Source organism: Odontesthes bonariensis, chromosome 1 (assembly GCF_027942865.1).
Source record: "Odontesthes bonariensis isolate fOdoBon6 chromosome 1, fOdoBon6.hap1, whole genome shotgun sequence".
Taxonomy (NCBI): Eukaryota; Metazoa; Chordata; class Actinopteri; order Atheriniformes; family Atherinopsidae; genus Odontesthes; species Odontesthes bonariensis.
In genome coordinates, this window is record NC_134506.1 from 4993054 (window position 1) to 5008875 (window position 15822).

Consider the following 15822-nt stretch of genomic DNA (forward strand, 5'->3'; position numbering starts at 1 on the left):
AAACTCCACACAGAAAGGCCCCAGCAGGGTGTTGAACCTGGAACCTTCTTGCTGTGAGGCAACAGTGCTAACCACCACACCACCGTGCAGCCAAAGTTCTGTCCGTAAGGAGCCGCTCACCAATATCCCCAAACTTACTTGCAGGTGGAGCATTTTAGCAGCAGAGGACAGGTAGCAACAGAGCCGTCCCTGGCCAAACTGGGGCCCAAAGCAGAATTTTATTTTGAGCCACTCCTCCCCTCAATTACAAAATGACTGTATCACGAAATGGAATTTACAACCTTTATTAGTAGGAACAAATCAAATGAACAGTTTCTTTTAACAACGGAACAAGCCTTTTACAGATGCACACATCTGCATTTTCTGGATGCAAAGTCATCACTGAGGTCATCATATGACAGCTGCTGTGCCACGTCTGAGTTCATGCTTATGATAGCCAGGCCACTCAACCGTTCTTGCGCCATGGATGAGTGGAGGTATGTTTTGATGAGCTTCAGTTTTGAAAAGCTTCGCTAAGCAGAGGCAACTGCAACAGGGAGAGTTTCTACAATGCGGAGGGCAATCCATAGATTTGGATACAGTTCCTGCAAATGATTTTTATGGAGAAATGAACATCTTTTTAGGTTTATTAAAAACCTGAGCCAACATACGACCACCAACTGGTCAATTAACCACTCCTTTTTCAACAGAAGTGAATGTATATAGAGTTGTATTTCCAGGGTCGCTGGAAAATTTAATCTCCAGTCCACATCGAGGACAGAATTATCCTCTCTTCTTTCTCCTGATTAGCAGGCTAGCAGCTGAGGTGTTTATGCCACAGAGTTTATTTTTTAATTTCACCAAATACCCACCTTCTAGTGAAGCACGAGCCTCATCTTGTTTGACCTTTTCTTTCTTTTGCTTGCTCCCGACTCGTACTGCCGTTTGGAGGCCATCTCTCCACCTGCATCCAACTGCCTGTTGGCGCATCTGACTGCTGATTGGTCAGATACTGCGTGCCGTCAATCATTGCGGCAACGTGCGCTGTCAGATTATTCGATTATTATTGACTTGGTGCTCTATGCATGACTCACGGCAGCGATGCGCATCCTTTGCGCATTTGCGGAGAATGCGTCCCCTTGCGCATAATGGGGCCCCCCATGGATCGTGGGGCTCTACGCACAGCGCGTGTTCTGCGTGTATGGAGGGGCGGCGCTGGGTAGCAATGAAACGGCCAGCCAGTTTCAGCTTCCAGAGTGCCCCTGATCGGGAGATGGCCAGGGAGCACTGGCTCAGGAATCCTCCACAATGCCAAAATTCCTCCATGAGAAGCTCTGGGGAGGGTGAGATTGCATTGTTGAGCAAGGATGGAGGTGATGTCCGTGGATGGAGTGGAGGGTATTTTTTCACAAGTTTTTTGGATCATTGGAAATATTTGCTCAACATGTTGATTGGTAATGTGTTGTTGTGCACCAAGCATAAAGAGAGCCCTGTGATGCTCATGAGCGCTGTTGTCACGGTTCACAAGGAAGAGCAGGAGGTGGAGAAAATGCAGGACTTCTAACTAAAATGGCGGGTAGACTGACTGGACAGAAACGGAGGCAGGAAACAGAATCGGTTCTCAAGGAGAGAGGAGAAAGTGACTAGTCCAAGTGATTACAATAGATAGATAGATAGATAGATAGATAGATAGATAGATAGATAGATAGATAGATAGATAGATAGATAGATAGATAGATAGATAGATACTTTATTGATCCCGAAGGAAATTCAAGCATGATGGAGAGATTCCACAGTGAACTTTCAGTTGGAGAAAGCAAGTATGGAAAATATTGCTGACTTGGAGTGCTGGAGAAGACTCTCCCTTTTTCATAGGAGTGGAGGAGAGAGTGGGCAGACAAGTGAGTATATAAGGTAAGTGTTCCATAGAAGGTTTCCAGATGAAGCGGGAAAGCTTCACAAAGACCGGTAGGTAACTCTGGCAAGCATTCCACTCTTCAGCTTAGGATAATTACACCGGAAGCAAGGAGACAAAGGCCTCAGCACAGAGAATCAACAAGTTCACAGGAGAGACATACAGTAGGTGAGCCTGATTACGGGCAATCAAGGGGAGACTGAGTGCTGTAGCTGATCCTCAAATACTGGCTGGTGATGAAACTGATGAGACACAGATGGTCTGGCTGAAAAGCAAGAACTCCAGACTCCACGCCAGGAGGAAATGCACGCCAAACCTCGACTCAGAGAATGTTAATGGCTCAAAAAAAATACATGACCATGACATTCTCAGTCTAAAAGAATATCATTACTTTGAGTTGCTGTATCCAGCATGTGAATTACAATTTTAGATAAGCCACTGTCAAGTGTTTGTTTAACAGTGGTCCTATAAAAATAGACTGAAGGTTTGACCAATGACCATGGACTTAACAGAAGTGACACTTGCGTCTGAGTCTCCCTCACATGTGTAAGCTCCGAGTTTCGTGGCATCACACTCTGCCTATGTGCATCACATCACTTTTCTATCTTTTTTTCCCCCAAATGTGCATTTCTCTATGCCAGCTGCATTAACCTTAAGGGTGACAATGTCACTACATGATCTTCTGTTTCTTACTTATCCCAAGGGTGAACCAACCAAATAATTTTTTGTTAATCAGGATCTGCTATTGTTGTACAGTCATTTGTGGGGGGAACTAAAGCAGGCTTAGTGGTTCTGAATCACTCTCAATCAAAGATTCATAAAGGAAAGTCTAGCACACATGCACATGGATATTTCTTTCAATTAAATTTAGTTTATTTATATTGCGCCAAATTACAACAAATGTCAATATTAGGCACTTCAATAATATTGTCCAATTCAAGCCAATTGGAGTCCGATTAATTGTAATCATTCAATTCTTTGAGTACATACTTTTCAAATTTTGTGAATACATATCTTTTCAGCATGAAAGCTCAACAGGCCGCTGGGTGTTTATGATTTGCACCAATTTTATGGTTCTTCCTCAGTTTAATAATGTAAATTATTTTGGTAATATGAAAAGAAAAGGTCATTTCTTTCATTCTTTCCATATGCTCAAGTGCACTTTGTATGTAATTTCAGTGATGAGCAGGGATCACTCTGACCATATGTGGCCATGTAACCCCTTTAACCTGTTCAGCCCCAGGAGTCTTTGTGGGGTTCCTGCTCGAAAATGGTATGCCCAAAATTAATTGAGTATTTCTTTGCAATTACAAACTCTATGTAAACCATATTGGTATCAAAATAAAGCTCACACTTGTGAGACTTCATCAGAGCCGGATCAAACTGGATGTTCCCCTCTTGCCCTCTCGGTTGAAGAGATTAAGTATTTTAGGTATTTGTGCTACATTAGCTGTTCTATCTATTCTATAGAGGCATTGTCAAAATCTGTATATTTTTTTCTGTCTGGTCTCAGTCATGCCCTCACTTTTTTCCAGTATTGAAAAATGTTTCAGAAATCTGTGGTTTCATAGAAAAAGGCTCTGTAGAAAATCTCAAGAAGATGCAAGAAAGACACAGTATGTCCATAGCTACTGCAGCAGACTGCATCCAGACCAGGCTGCCTGCTCTAGGGCGAATTAAAATTAGTGACTTACTGCATACACGCTCCCAAAGTCACCATTATTGTGAACACTAGTTGCCACACAGCACAGGACACCTCGAAAGGTTATGCCCAAATGAGTCAGAAGTGTTTGGGTTTGAGCATCACAATTGTAACATGCACAGTATCAGGCAGTAGGTTTTAATCTTGTGACAGAATAGCTTATAGTGGATGCAAGTACAGATGAGTTAGATTACTTTGGTGATGAAAGCTTAGAACTTTGTGAATTATATTTCTGAATAAATAAGCAAATTCATTCTGTGGCTTACAGGATATACTTGGGCTATTGAAATAATTTGTAAGACTGACTTTGCTCAATGTACTGACACGTGTGGTCATACTTCAGAAAAAAGAAGAAGAAGAAAAAGAAAACATAGTCATACATATACTAAATAATCACATAGATTGACTCTTAATTGTACTAATACAAACAAAAATATACATGTGGTCTAAGTGAAGAAGGATAAACGTAAAACATTTGGCAAGTCAGACAGGAAATGTAATGACTCCAACATGTTCTGTGTCTGCCCCAGGGTCTCCTTCCACCCAAAAGCTCCAAAGGGAGGTAAATGGGAGGCATCTGAATCAGACCCTACTGCTTCTCCTGAATTCAAGGTTCCACAATTGTTTGCAACCTCCTTTCCAATACCTTGTATATTTTACCAGGGAGGCTGAGTAGTATGATTCCCCCTATAGTTAGAATACCCTTTGCTGTCCCCCTTATTAAATATGGGAAATACTGCCCCAGTCTGCCACTACACAGGTGTTATCCAAGACATTGAAGAGGCTTGTCAACCAAGACAGTCCCACAGAGCCCAGAGCCGTCATCATCACAGGACAAATCTTGTCCATCAATGGTTGCCTATTGCAGGGAAGATTTTTACTACCTTGGTAAACTCAACCAAGCTGATGAGCAAATCTTCTTCAAAGTCCTCAGACTCTGAAGTCTCTGACTCAGAAACACGCTGGTCAGATGGAGCAGATATTCAAAGTGCTCAACAATATCTCCCGTTCGGGTCAGCAACTCTCCATCCAGGCCAAGCACAACCTGGGTAAGCCCTGCTTTCCATTTCTGACCCATCAAATGCTTTGCAAGGAAATCCTTGAGGCCAACCGAAGGTCCTCCAGTGCCTGAGTTTTACCCTCTGCAACCACCTCCACTGCCGCTTACCAGGTCTGTCCTGCAGTTTTGCCTGTCAACATATCCAACTCACCAACACGTAGGGAGCAGTTGACAGCTCTGTCCCTCTTTTAAAATCAAAATTAAGATGTGTTTCTGTTTCTTGCAAGGTAACCACTGATGTCTGGCAGCGGTGCACTGATGGTCATACAGGCACCTCTGTCTCTGCTCCCATTGTGGCTGGAATCATAGCTCTCGCCTTGGAGGCAAAGTGAGTCACATTTCCTACTGTATCATGTCTTTTCTTATGCTGTAGGTCTTATATACAGTAAGTGACATTATTATTCCCTCAATATTCCCTCATTTATTTTTGAACACTGAAAGCCTCTGTCTGCAGAGAGGACTATAAAATCAATTAATTTTATTTTGTCATACAGACTTAATGCTACCGTAAATCTTGCTCCCATAGACAGGTGAACTGCAACTGTAGTTTATACAGGGTTATTCAATTCTGTGGTCATGTAAGTAAAAAAGAAAGTGCATTCTCTTTCAATTCAATTCAATTCAATTCATTTTTATTTATATAGCGCCAAATACAACAAATGTCATCTCAAGGCACTTAGATAGTAAGTCCAATTCAAGCCAATTGGAATTCAATTAATTAATAATAATCATAATTCATAAAATAATCCAATTCGTTCATATAGAGCCAATTCAAAAACAATTTCCTAGCTAAGAAAACCAACAGATTGCACTGAAAACTTTTTGTTTTTCGGTCCAATCTCCCGGCCTGAGCGGCGTGCCTGAGGCGACTGTGGAGAGAAACGACTCCCTTTTAACAGGAAGAAACCTCTGGCAGAACCAGACTCAGGAAGGGTGGCCATCCGCCTCGACCAGCTGGGGTTTGAGAAGACAGAAAAAGGGGGGGGGGATGGGCAGGGGGCAGGGGGCCACCGCGACGGCGGCACTGTAACACCATTCAAAGGATATCTGTTGGAACAGGGAAACACGAGTTAATGACCACAATAATATCACATATACATAAAGAGAGTAAAGTGAGGAAAGGTGTGTCAGATGAGGCCCCCCAGCAGTCTAGGCCTATAGCAGCTTAACTATGGGATGTTTCAGGATCACATGAGCCATCCCTATTCAAGGTAAACACAAGAAACTTGTGCTAACGAAAAAATAAATAATAAAATAAAGTAAAAGACCAGACTCAGTGAGTAATTCCCTATACTCCCTATATAGATCTGCTCCTCACACCACAACAACCATCTTTTTACAGCCACAAGCTACCTCAGCCTCTCACCAACTGCACACCAGTCACAGCGGGGTGGGGATGCAAACCCTGGTTCGGGTAGGGGGAGAAATAAAAGAGGTAAGAGAAGCGGGAATGGGATTCAAACCCTGGTTCGGGTAGGGGGTAATGAAAGTATAGAGGGTGCCAGAGGTGGAGGCAGAACAAGACACACTAGCAGACACACTATCAGATTCAACAGACCTAACTATAAGCTTTATAAAAAAGGAAAGTTTTAAGCCTGGTCTTAAAAGTGGAAAGGGTGTCTGCTTCCCGGACATTTACTGGCAGCTTATTCCACAATAGAGGGGCCTGATAACTGAAGGCTCTGCCTCCCATTCTACTTTTAGAAACTCTGGGAACCTCAAGTAAACCTGCAGTTTGGGAACGAAGTGCTCTGTTAGGAAAATATCTTACAATGAGATCTTTAAGATATGATGGAGCTCGGTCATTAAGAGTTTTATATGTAAGGAGAAGAATCTTAAATTCTATTCTGAATTTAACAGGGAGCCAATGAAGAGAAGCTAAAACTGGAGAAATATGATCTCTCCTGTTAGTTCTCATCAGAACTCTGGCTGCAGCATTTTGGATCAACTGAAGGCTTTTCAGAGAATATGTGGGACAGCCCAATAATAAAGAATTACAGTAGTCCAATCTTGAAGTAACAAATGCATGAATTAGTTTTTCTGCATCACTCTGAGACAAGATGTTCCTGATTTTAACAATATTACGAAGGTGAAAGAAGGCAGTCCTAGAAACCTGTTTTATATGCGAGTCAAATGATAAGTTCTGGTCAAAAATAACTCCAAGGTTCCTCACTGTAGAACTAGAAGCCAAGGAAATACCATCTAGAGTAACTATATAGCTAGACAATTTCTCCCTGAAACGCTCAGGTCCAAAGATAACGACTTCAGTTTTGTCTGAATTTAGAAGCAGACAGTTCTGAGTCATCCAGGTCTTTATGTCTTTAAGACATGCTTGTAGTCTGACCAACCTATTGGTTTCATCTGGTTTTATAGATAAGTACAGCTGAGTATCATCAGCATAGCAATGGAAATTTATGCCATGCTGTCTAATAATGTTACCTAATGGAAGCATGTATAAAGTAAAAAGAATCGGTCCAAGCACAGAACCCTGGGGAACTCCATGACTTACTCTGGTGTGTGAGGAAGATTCTTCATTTACAAGAACAAACTGAAATCTATCAGATAAATATGATTTAAACCAGCCTAATGCAGTTCCTTTAATCCCAATAACATGTTCAAGTCTGTGTAATAAGATACTGTGATCGACCGTATCAAATGCAGCACTGAGATCCAACAGGACAAGCACAGACACAAGTCCCCTATCAGAGGCTAAGAGGAGATCATTGGTAACTTTCAGCAGTGCTGTTTCTGTGCTATGATGCACTCTGAATCCTGACTGAAACTCTTCAAACAAATTATTTCTGTGTAAATGATCACAAAGCTGAGCTGCAACTATTTTTTCAAGAACTTTAGACATAAAAGGGAGATTGGATATAGGTCTATAATGAGCCAACACTTCTGAATCAAGAGTAGGTTTTTTAAGTAAAGGTTTAATTACAGCAACCTTAAAAGTCTGAGGTACATATCCTGTCAACAAAGACAGATTGATCAAATCCAATATGGAAGTGTCAATTAATGGGAAAACCTCCTTGAACAGTCTGGTTGGGATTGGGTCTAAAACACAAGTTGATGGTTTAGAAGAGACTATTGCTGTTGTTAGTTCAGAGAGATCAACTGGGCAGAAGCCGTCTAAATACAAATCAGGTTCTAAAGATACTTCTAAAGCTGCTGTACTTGATGATACATCACTAATAATAGTGGGAAGGACTCCATCAATCTTCTCTCTGATAGAAACAATTTTATTAATAAAGAAGCTCATGAAATCATCACTGCTGAGAGTTAAAGGAATAACTGGCTCAGCAGAGCTCGGACTCTTAGTCAGACTGGCTACAGTGCTGAAAAGAAACCTGGGATTGTTCTTATTCTCTTCTATCAATGATGAATAATAAGCAGTTCTAGCTTTACGAAGGGCTTTCTTATACATTGTTAAACTATCTTTCCAGACTAACTGAGACTCTTCTAAATTAGAGGAACGCCACTGTCTCTCCAGCTTTCTTGCAGTCTGCTTTAAAGCACGCAGCTGTGAATTATACCAAGGAGCCAACCTCTTCTGACTGATTACCTTCCTTTTCAGAGGGGCAACATTGTCCAGTGCTGTACGCATTGAAACTATAGTGCTGTCAACAAGATAGTCAAGTGCTGCTGGAGTAAAGTTTATGTAGTCGTCCTCTGTCATATCTGCACATGGCAGTGAAGAAAAGGATGATGGAATTAATTCTTTAAACCTGGTTACAGCATCCTCTGATAGACACCTTCTATATGTAAATTTCTTCTCAGAAACTGTATAGTCAAGTAATGTAAACTCAAAGGTTATCAGAAAATGGTCAGATAAGACAGGGTTATGAGGGAACACTGTTAACTGTTCACTCTCAATGCCATAAGTCAGCACAAGATCAAGGGTGTGATTAAGGCAGTGAGTCGGTCCGTGAACACTCTGACAAAATCCAATAGAGTCTAATATAGAATTAAAGTTCATATTCAGGCAGTCATTTTCAACATCTACATGAATATTAAAGTCACCCACTACAATGACTTTATCTGTACTCAGCACTAACTGTGATAAAAACTCTGAGAATTCAGACAGAAACTCAGAATAAGGGCCAGGTGGACGATACACAACAACAAACACAAGAGGTTTCTGTGATTTCCACTTTGCGTGGGAAAAACTGAGAATCAGATATTCAAAAGAGCTAAAACTAATCTTGGGTCTGGGACTGATTAGTAACCCTGATCTGAAAATAGCTGCCACTCCTCCTCCTCTGCCTGTGGTTCGAGGAACGTGAACATTTAAACAGTCAGAGGGAGTTGCTTCATTAATGCTAACATGATCCTCCTGCTGCAGCCAGGTTTCTGTAAGACAAAATATATCAATATGATGATCACAAATCAACTCATTCACTAACAGAGACTTCGAAAGGAGAGATCTGATATTCAGCAAACCACATTTAATAGTTTGATGTTTTTGTTCAGTTAAAGTTTTTGTTTTAATAATTTCTTTTTGCACAAGAGGATTTGCTCCTTTTGTGTTCATTGATTGGGTGGGTAGCAGCAGGTGGGAAGCTGCAGAGAAGTGTGTAAGACTACAACTCTGCATCCTGGTCTGAGCCCTGGGTTGTCATGTTTTAGGGTGGCAAATAAATTCATCCATATTTCTAGAAATGAGAGCCGCTCCTTCCAAAGTGGGATGGATGCCATCTCTCCTCATCAGACCAGGTTTTCTCCAGAAAGATTGCCAATTATCTATGTAGCCCACGTTGTTTGCTGGACACCATCTAGACAACCAGCGATTGTAGGACAACATGCGGCTAAACATGTCATCACTGGTCAGATTTGGCAGGGGTCCAGAGAAAACTACGGAGTCCGACATTGTTTTGGCAAAATCACACACCGATGCAACATTAATTTTAGTGACCTCCGATTGGCGTAACCGGGTGTCATTAACGCCGACGTGAATAACTATTTTACCATATTTACGTTTATCCTTAGCCAGCAGTTTTAAATAGGATTCTATGTCGCCCGCTCTGGCCCCTGGAATGCATTTGACTATGGTCGCTGGTGTCTCTAATGCCACGTTTCTGACTATAGAGCTGCCAATTACCAGGGTTTTGTCCTCAGCGGGTGTGTCGCTGAGTGGGGAAAATCTGTTAGAAGCGTGGACAGGTCGATGGTGAACAACGGGCTTGACTTTAGAGCTATGCCTCTTCCTGACAGTCACCCAGCCACGATGTAATCCCGGCTGCTCGGGTTCTGCCTGGGGGCGGCTAATTGAGCTAGCTACGCTAGGTGGCTCCACACTGGCAAAAGGGGCCTGGCTCGCTATCGGTTGATTTTCAACAGTGCAGAGCCGAGCTTCCAATTCAGATAACCTCGCCTCCAAAACTACAAAAAGACTACATTTGTTACATGTACCATTATCGCTAAAGGAGGCAGAGGAGTAACTAAACATCTGACACACGGAGCAGGTGAAAGCAGGAGAAGGAGGAAGAGAACCGGTAGCCATGCTAAGCTAGAGAGCCAGACACACCGCTAAAAAGTGAGAATAAAGATTAAAGATCTGTAGGAGTGTGTTAGAACAGAACGGTAAGCTATAGAGTTTAACTATGCAAAATTGTGTAAGTTATAGATCGAAATAAAGTGATTATCAGTACTCCAAGCGGAGCAAGAAATTCCACAGTGCACAAGCAAGGTAACAGGAAGTGATGCAGCACGTCTTACCGCAAAGCGTCAATCCCCAAACACACCTCCTTTCAATTGTAAGGTTTTCATATGAGGATATATTTTAAGAAATAATTTTAACCTTTTTCAGGCCTTGGAATCAGGTCATATCAATTTTTTTCCCCCTTGTCCAATCCAGCATTATGACAGCAGAATTGTAATCTGAATACCGTTTATGCCAAACAGATTTGCTTTGCCACGGGAGGCTTTATGAATATAAAGCTCCCCATGTTTCTCAAGTACTGCTTATTTATTTATTTTTGTTACAATACTTTACATGTAATAGTGCCGAACCTGACAGGGGGACAAGGAAAGAGGGAGAGGAAAAAAAAAGAAATGGGACAGAAATAGAAAGAAACGATAAAAAACCAGACAACCAGCCGCTACACCTGCAGAAACCAAACAGAAGACATCCCACGACCTCTGTGGAAAATCCAGGCAGAGAACCACCAAGAGCATCTGTAAGCAGACAAACAGAGAAGAAAAAACAAAAAAGAACGACAACAAAAAAAAGCACAAGCAGCAACAACACCAGCAGCAAGCATATAAAACACAACTGTGGATATGGATGGACCGAAACCACAGGACGACACAGCAACTGCATAGCAAGCATGCAACTGGGCGAATGAATGAGTGTGTGTGCATGCACATGCAATACACATGGCGCAGGTCCCACATGAAAAGTGTTCAGTTACTAGAGATGCACCGGATCCAGGATCCGGGGTCCGGTTCCGGCCGGATAGTGGCGTTTTTGACGAGGTTCGGTTACTGCCGGACCCGGTGCCCCAACCGGACCGGATCCTACAGCACGTAAGCACAACTTGATTACGCCGTTAAATGTTTAAAGAAGATAACCGCCGAAACAGAGGTCAGCGTTTTTTTCAGCGAGCCACTGATTCCTCTAACCGAAGACCCGCTTCAGTGGTGGAAAGGCAATCAGCAGCGCTTTCCACTGCTGTCAAAAACGGCCAAAGTTTATCTCTACCCACCACCAACCTCTGTACCCAGTGAACGACTTTTCAGCACCGCTGGAGACATCCGTTCTCACACTCGCAACCGGCTGTCGCCGATTAATGCAGAGCGTCTTGTTTTTCTGAAAGGAAACGCTCATTTTCTGTGAAAGCTAGCTATAGAAGTTGTTCATAATATAACCTGCAGGAGAGTAGGTTCGAGTTTTTTGTGCCACACTTTGTTTAATGTTCTAATTAAGCCTAAAGTTAAGTGCTTGAAATAGAAGTGAAATAGCCTATGTTCCATGACTGTAGGCATTCATGATGATTATCAAGATTCCCAGTGTTTTGTTTTTTCTGAGAAAAAAAATCAGTCTGCAGTTAATAGGCTACTATTAGCCTACATTTTTTTTCATTACATTTACCAGGCCTATTAAAATTTTGTATCCAAGAGTTATACATGTGCTAAATTTGCTATATTTTAGTTTGTAAATGCAGTAGGCCTATGTTTTGTTGGATTCTTTTACTCTTTTCTTTTACTTTTCAAAGAGCACTTTATGGCTTGCTGTTTATGACAGGCCTCATTCTCTTTAGTAATAATGTCATTTTTTGCTCTCTTTATTTGTTCTTTGGATTGAACAGAACAATAAGCCTGTACACAAATGACGTTAAGCTGAACATTTCAGCGGTGTGTTCCAAGTGACTATATTCAAATAAAATAGATAATGTTAGAAGTTATTGCGTATTTCATCTGTTAAGGAAAGGAAATTAACTGTAAAGTGGTTTTCACTGCATTATAATGTACTAGCTGATGATCCGAGTGGGATCCGGTATCCGGTTCCGGCAGGATCTTAAGCAGTGGATCCGGTATCCGGCAGGACCTTAAAAATCAGGATCCAGTGCATCTCTATCAGTTACTGTTATAGGCATAGACATAGACAGGTTTTATTGTCATTCAAATATACAAGTATACAGAATGAAATTTCTATGCATGGCTCCGACAGTAAAAAGATAATAAAAATAACGGTATAAAATAACAGCAGCAGGCAATGTTGAAAAGTGTTGATTGTACATAATTTACGCTATACAGAATAAAATTAAGAGAATTTAAAATGTAAAAATACGTATAAACAGAAGATAAAGGTCAAAGTGACAGTGGCAGTAGAGTAAAAAACTGAAAAGTGTCTGTGCAGTGAGGTAGTGTTTCTTTTTTTTATTTACTGTTTAACAGTCTGGTGGCATGGGGGAAAAAGCTATTTCGGAACCTGGTGGTCCGGTACCGAATGCTCCCAAACCAGTCTCTGGTGGGGGTGTGAGGCATCATGGATGATGTTCCTCGCTCGGCTCAGACAGCGCAGCGCTATGTTCTGAATGGGAGGAAGAGAAGTCTTCTCTGCCGTCCTCACCACCCTCTTCAAGTTTCTCCAGTCAGAGGCCCTGCAGCCTCCACACCACACAGAGATACAGCTGGTCAGGATGCTCTCTATTGTGCTCCTATAGAAGGTGGTGAGGAGGGTTGGGGGCAGATGGGATCTCCTCATTCGCCGCAGGAAGTGCAGGCACTGCTGTGCCCGCTTCACCAGTGATGTGGTGTTCACAGACCAGGGACTCATGTACAAAGACTTGCATGGATTTCCTACTGATACGTGGCGTACGCTCAAACCCAAATAAATATTTGGGTTTGTTTATTTTTCCATCCATCCATTCCATCCATCCATCCATTATCTTCCGCTGGTCCGGGGATCGGGTCGCGGGGGCAGCAGCTTGAGCAAAGAGACCCAGACGTCCCTGTCCCCGGCCACTTCCTCCAGCTCTTCTGGGGGGACCCCGAGGCGTTCCCAGGCCAGCCGAGAGACATAGTCTCTCCAACGTGTCCTGGGTCTTCCCCGGGGTCTCCTCCCAGTGGGACGAGCCCGGAACACCTCACCGGGGAGGCGTCCAGGAGGCATTCTCACCAGATGCCCGAGCCACCTCATCTGACTCCTCTCGATGCGGAGGAGCAGCGGTTCTACTCCCAGCCCCTCCCGGATGACGGAGCTTCTCACCCTATCTCTAAGGGAGAGCCCAGACACCCTGCGGAGGAAACTCATTTCGGCCGCTTGTATTCGCGATCTCGTTCTTTCGGTCACTACCCACAGCTCGTGACCATAGGTGAGGGTAGGAACATAGATTGACCGGTAAATCGAGAGCTTCGCCTTCTGGCTCAGCTCCTTCTTCACCACGACGGGCCGGTGCAGAGCCCGCATCACTGCAGACGCCGCACCAATCCGTCTGTCAATCTCCTGTTCCATTCGTCCCTCACTCGTGAACAAGACCCCGAGATACTTGAACTCCTCCACTTGGGGAAGGATCTCATTCCCGACCCGGAGAGAGCATTCCACCCTTTTCCGGCCGAAGACCATGGTCTCAGATTTGGAGGTGCTGATGGATTGTTTATTTTTTTATTGTTTTATTGGACAATATAATAAAACAATATAAAAAATATTGTTTTATTTTATTTTTTTTATTTTATTTTTATTGTTTAAAATGTTTATTTTCCAAATAAACCCAAACCCAACGTACAAAAATATCCGGATGTATGAATCTGTGCGCATGCATCAATCCAAGCACATTTCGTTTGTACATCCCAATCAACGTGGAATTGAGCGCACATGTCGGGGCACCCGACTCCTCCCTGTCCACGCCCCTACTTGAATATGCAAATCATATTTAAATGAGCACTGCACCTGCAATTCCCCTCTCTGCACGATCAGAAAATAAAGAAAAAAGAATGAGGCTTCTGGGCTGGGCTTTGACTGGGCTATTGCAACACCTCTGTGTTTTCTTTGACTCTTTCTTTAACCTTACAATACTTTGGTATACAGAAGAGTTCATGTCTGACTCAATGACTGACCGGTTATGTGGCTGCAAAACAAACCCAAAATCATCACCATGCCACCACTATGCTTGATGATTATGCATTACGACTAAAAATCTTCACTTTGGTCATCTGTTTCAAGGACATTATTTAAGAAGTAGTTTGATTTTTTCAGATGTAACCTTTGCCATGCTGCCATGTTCTCTTACAGTTTTTTTCAATCGCTAACAAGCGCTTACACATACTTCAGATACTTTTTCTAAACTCTTAACACAGACTCACACCTACAAAACACAATTGGCCAAATGGGTCATTTTCTTAAATATATAATAATTCTTCATTTCAAAATAGAACACATCTTTCTCTGTACAAATTAACTTTACCAAAACACTGGAAATCTGACTCAAAAGGAAATTATTCTGTTTACACTTCACAAGGTACATGCAGTCAATCAAAGTACACCAGGTTTCAAAATACTGGCTATTGTTGACATTACAAAAACTGCATAGACTTTTATGTTTCAGTTTTACAGGTATTTGCATGCAAAACATGAAATCCACCGTTTTTTCACTAATTTTCTTGGTTGGGAACTGCATGTCCACATGTAATGTTCACATTCAAAGGCATTCCAGTAAAAAGCAAATACGTTTTTTTTCCCTTTACTGTTTACTACAGGAGGTACAGTAGAAATACTGTTTATAATATGATAGAACAGAAAACAGTTCACTTTCAGTGAACAAAATATCCATGAAACACACAAGAGCATTCTGAACAAAAAAACAACAGCAAAAAGCCCAGATAAAAAGGGGGGGAACTAAAAAAAAGCACAAAATTACTGTATCTAATCTCTGCGATCTTCAGGATTAGGCCACATGTTTTCATCAACATCGCATTTGATATTATCCAAGGCGATGCACCTGGGATAAAACCGCTTGGTATGCCAGCATCCATGGCTTCAAGGAGGGACATCTGGTCATGTGGCTGATGGTCATAAACCTTCCACCTCCATGCAGAAAAGAACTCCTCTATGGGGTTGAGGAAAGGTGAATAGGGTGGAAGGAAGAGACGTACCAGTCTTGGGTGGACTTCAAACCATGTTGTTATTGCTTGCGAATGATGGAAAGCCACATTGTCCCAGGTGATTACAAAGGTCCTCATGTTTTCACCCTGCTGATCCTGCTCTGGAACCAGGCGCTGGTGGAGATCATTGAGAAAGGCAAGGAGGCGCTCGGTATTGTAGGGTCCAACCTGGCATCTGTGAAGGAGTAATCCTGCATTTGCAATTGCTGCACACATGGTAATGTTTGCCCCTCTCTGACCTGGCACATCAACTGTGGCCCTTTTTCCACTTACATTTCGTCCACGTCGACGCCTTTTGGCCAGATTGAATCCTGCCTCATCTATGTATATGAATTCATGAGGGGCCTGGTTGGCCTCCAATTCCATAACTCTCTGAAACAAAGTTCATGTAAATCTCATTACTGTATACCATACTGTACTGTAACCTATTACTGTGTAGGTTACCTACTTGCAAAGTGCAAAGCTTATAGAACTGGACATTGAATTGAATATACAGTACTATACCTGGATATATTGTCGTCGTAGCGCCTTGACTCTCTCATTGTTCCCCTCAAAGGGAACAGT

The 15822-nt window shown here is 42.4% G+C and overlaps 1 protein-coding gene across 1 annotated transcript in view; it reads left to right on the forward strand.

The window, feature by feature from the left end:
• pcsk6 (proprotein convertase subtilisin/kexin type 6) overlaps positions 1-15822 on the forward strand; it is a 54666-nt gene that overhangs the window by 27781 nt on the left and 11063 nt on the right. The window contains exon 9 of the mRNA XM_075466886.1: positions 4884-4984. Coding sequence (XP_075323001.1) covers positions 4884-4984 — 101 coding nt within the window. The remainder of the gene's footprint in view (positions 1-4883; positions 4985-15822) is intronic.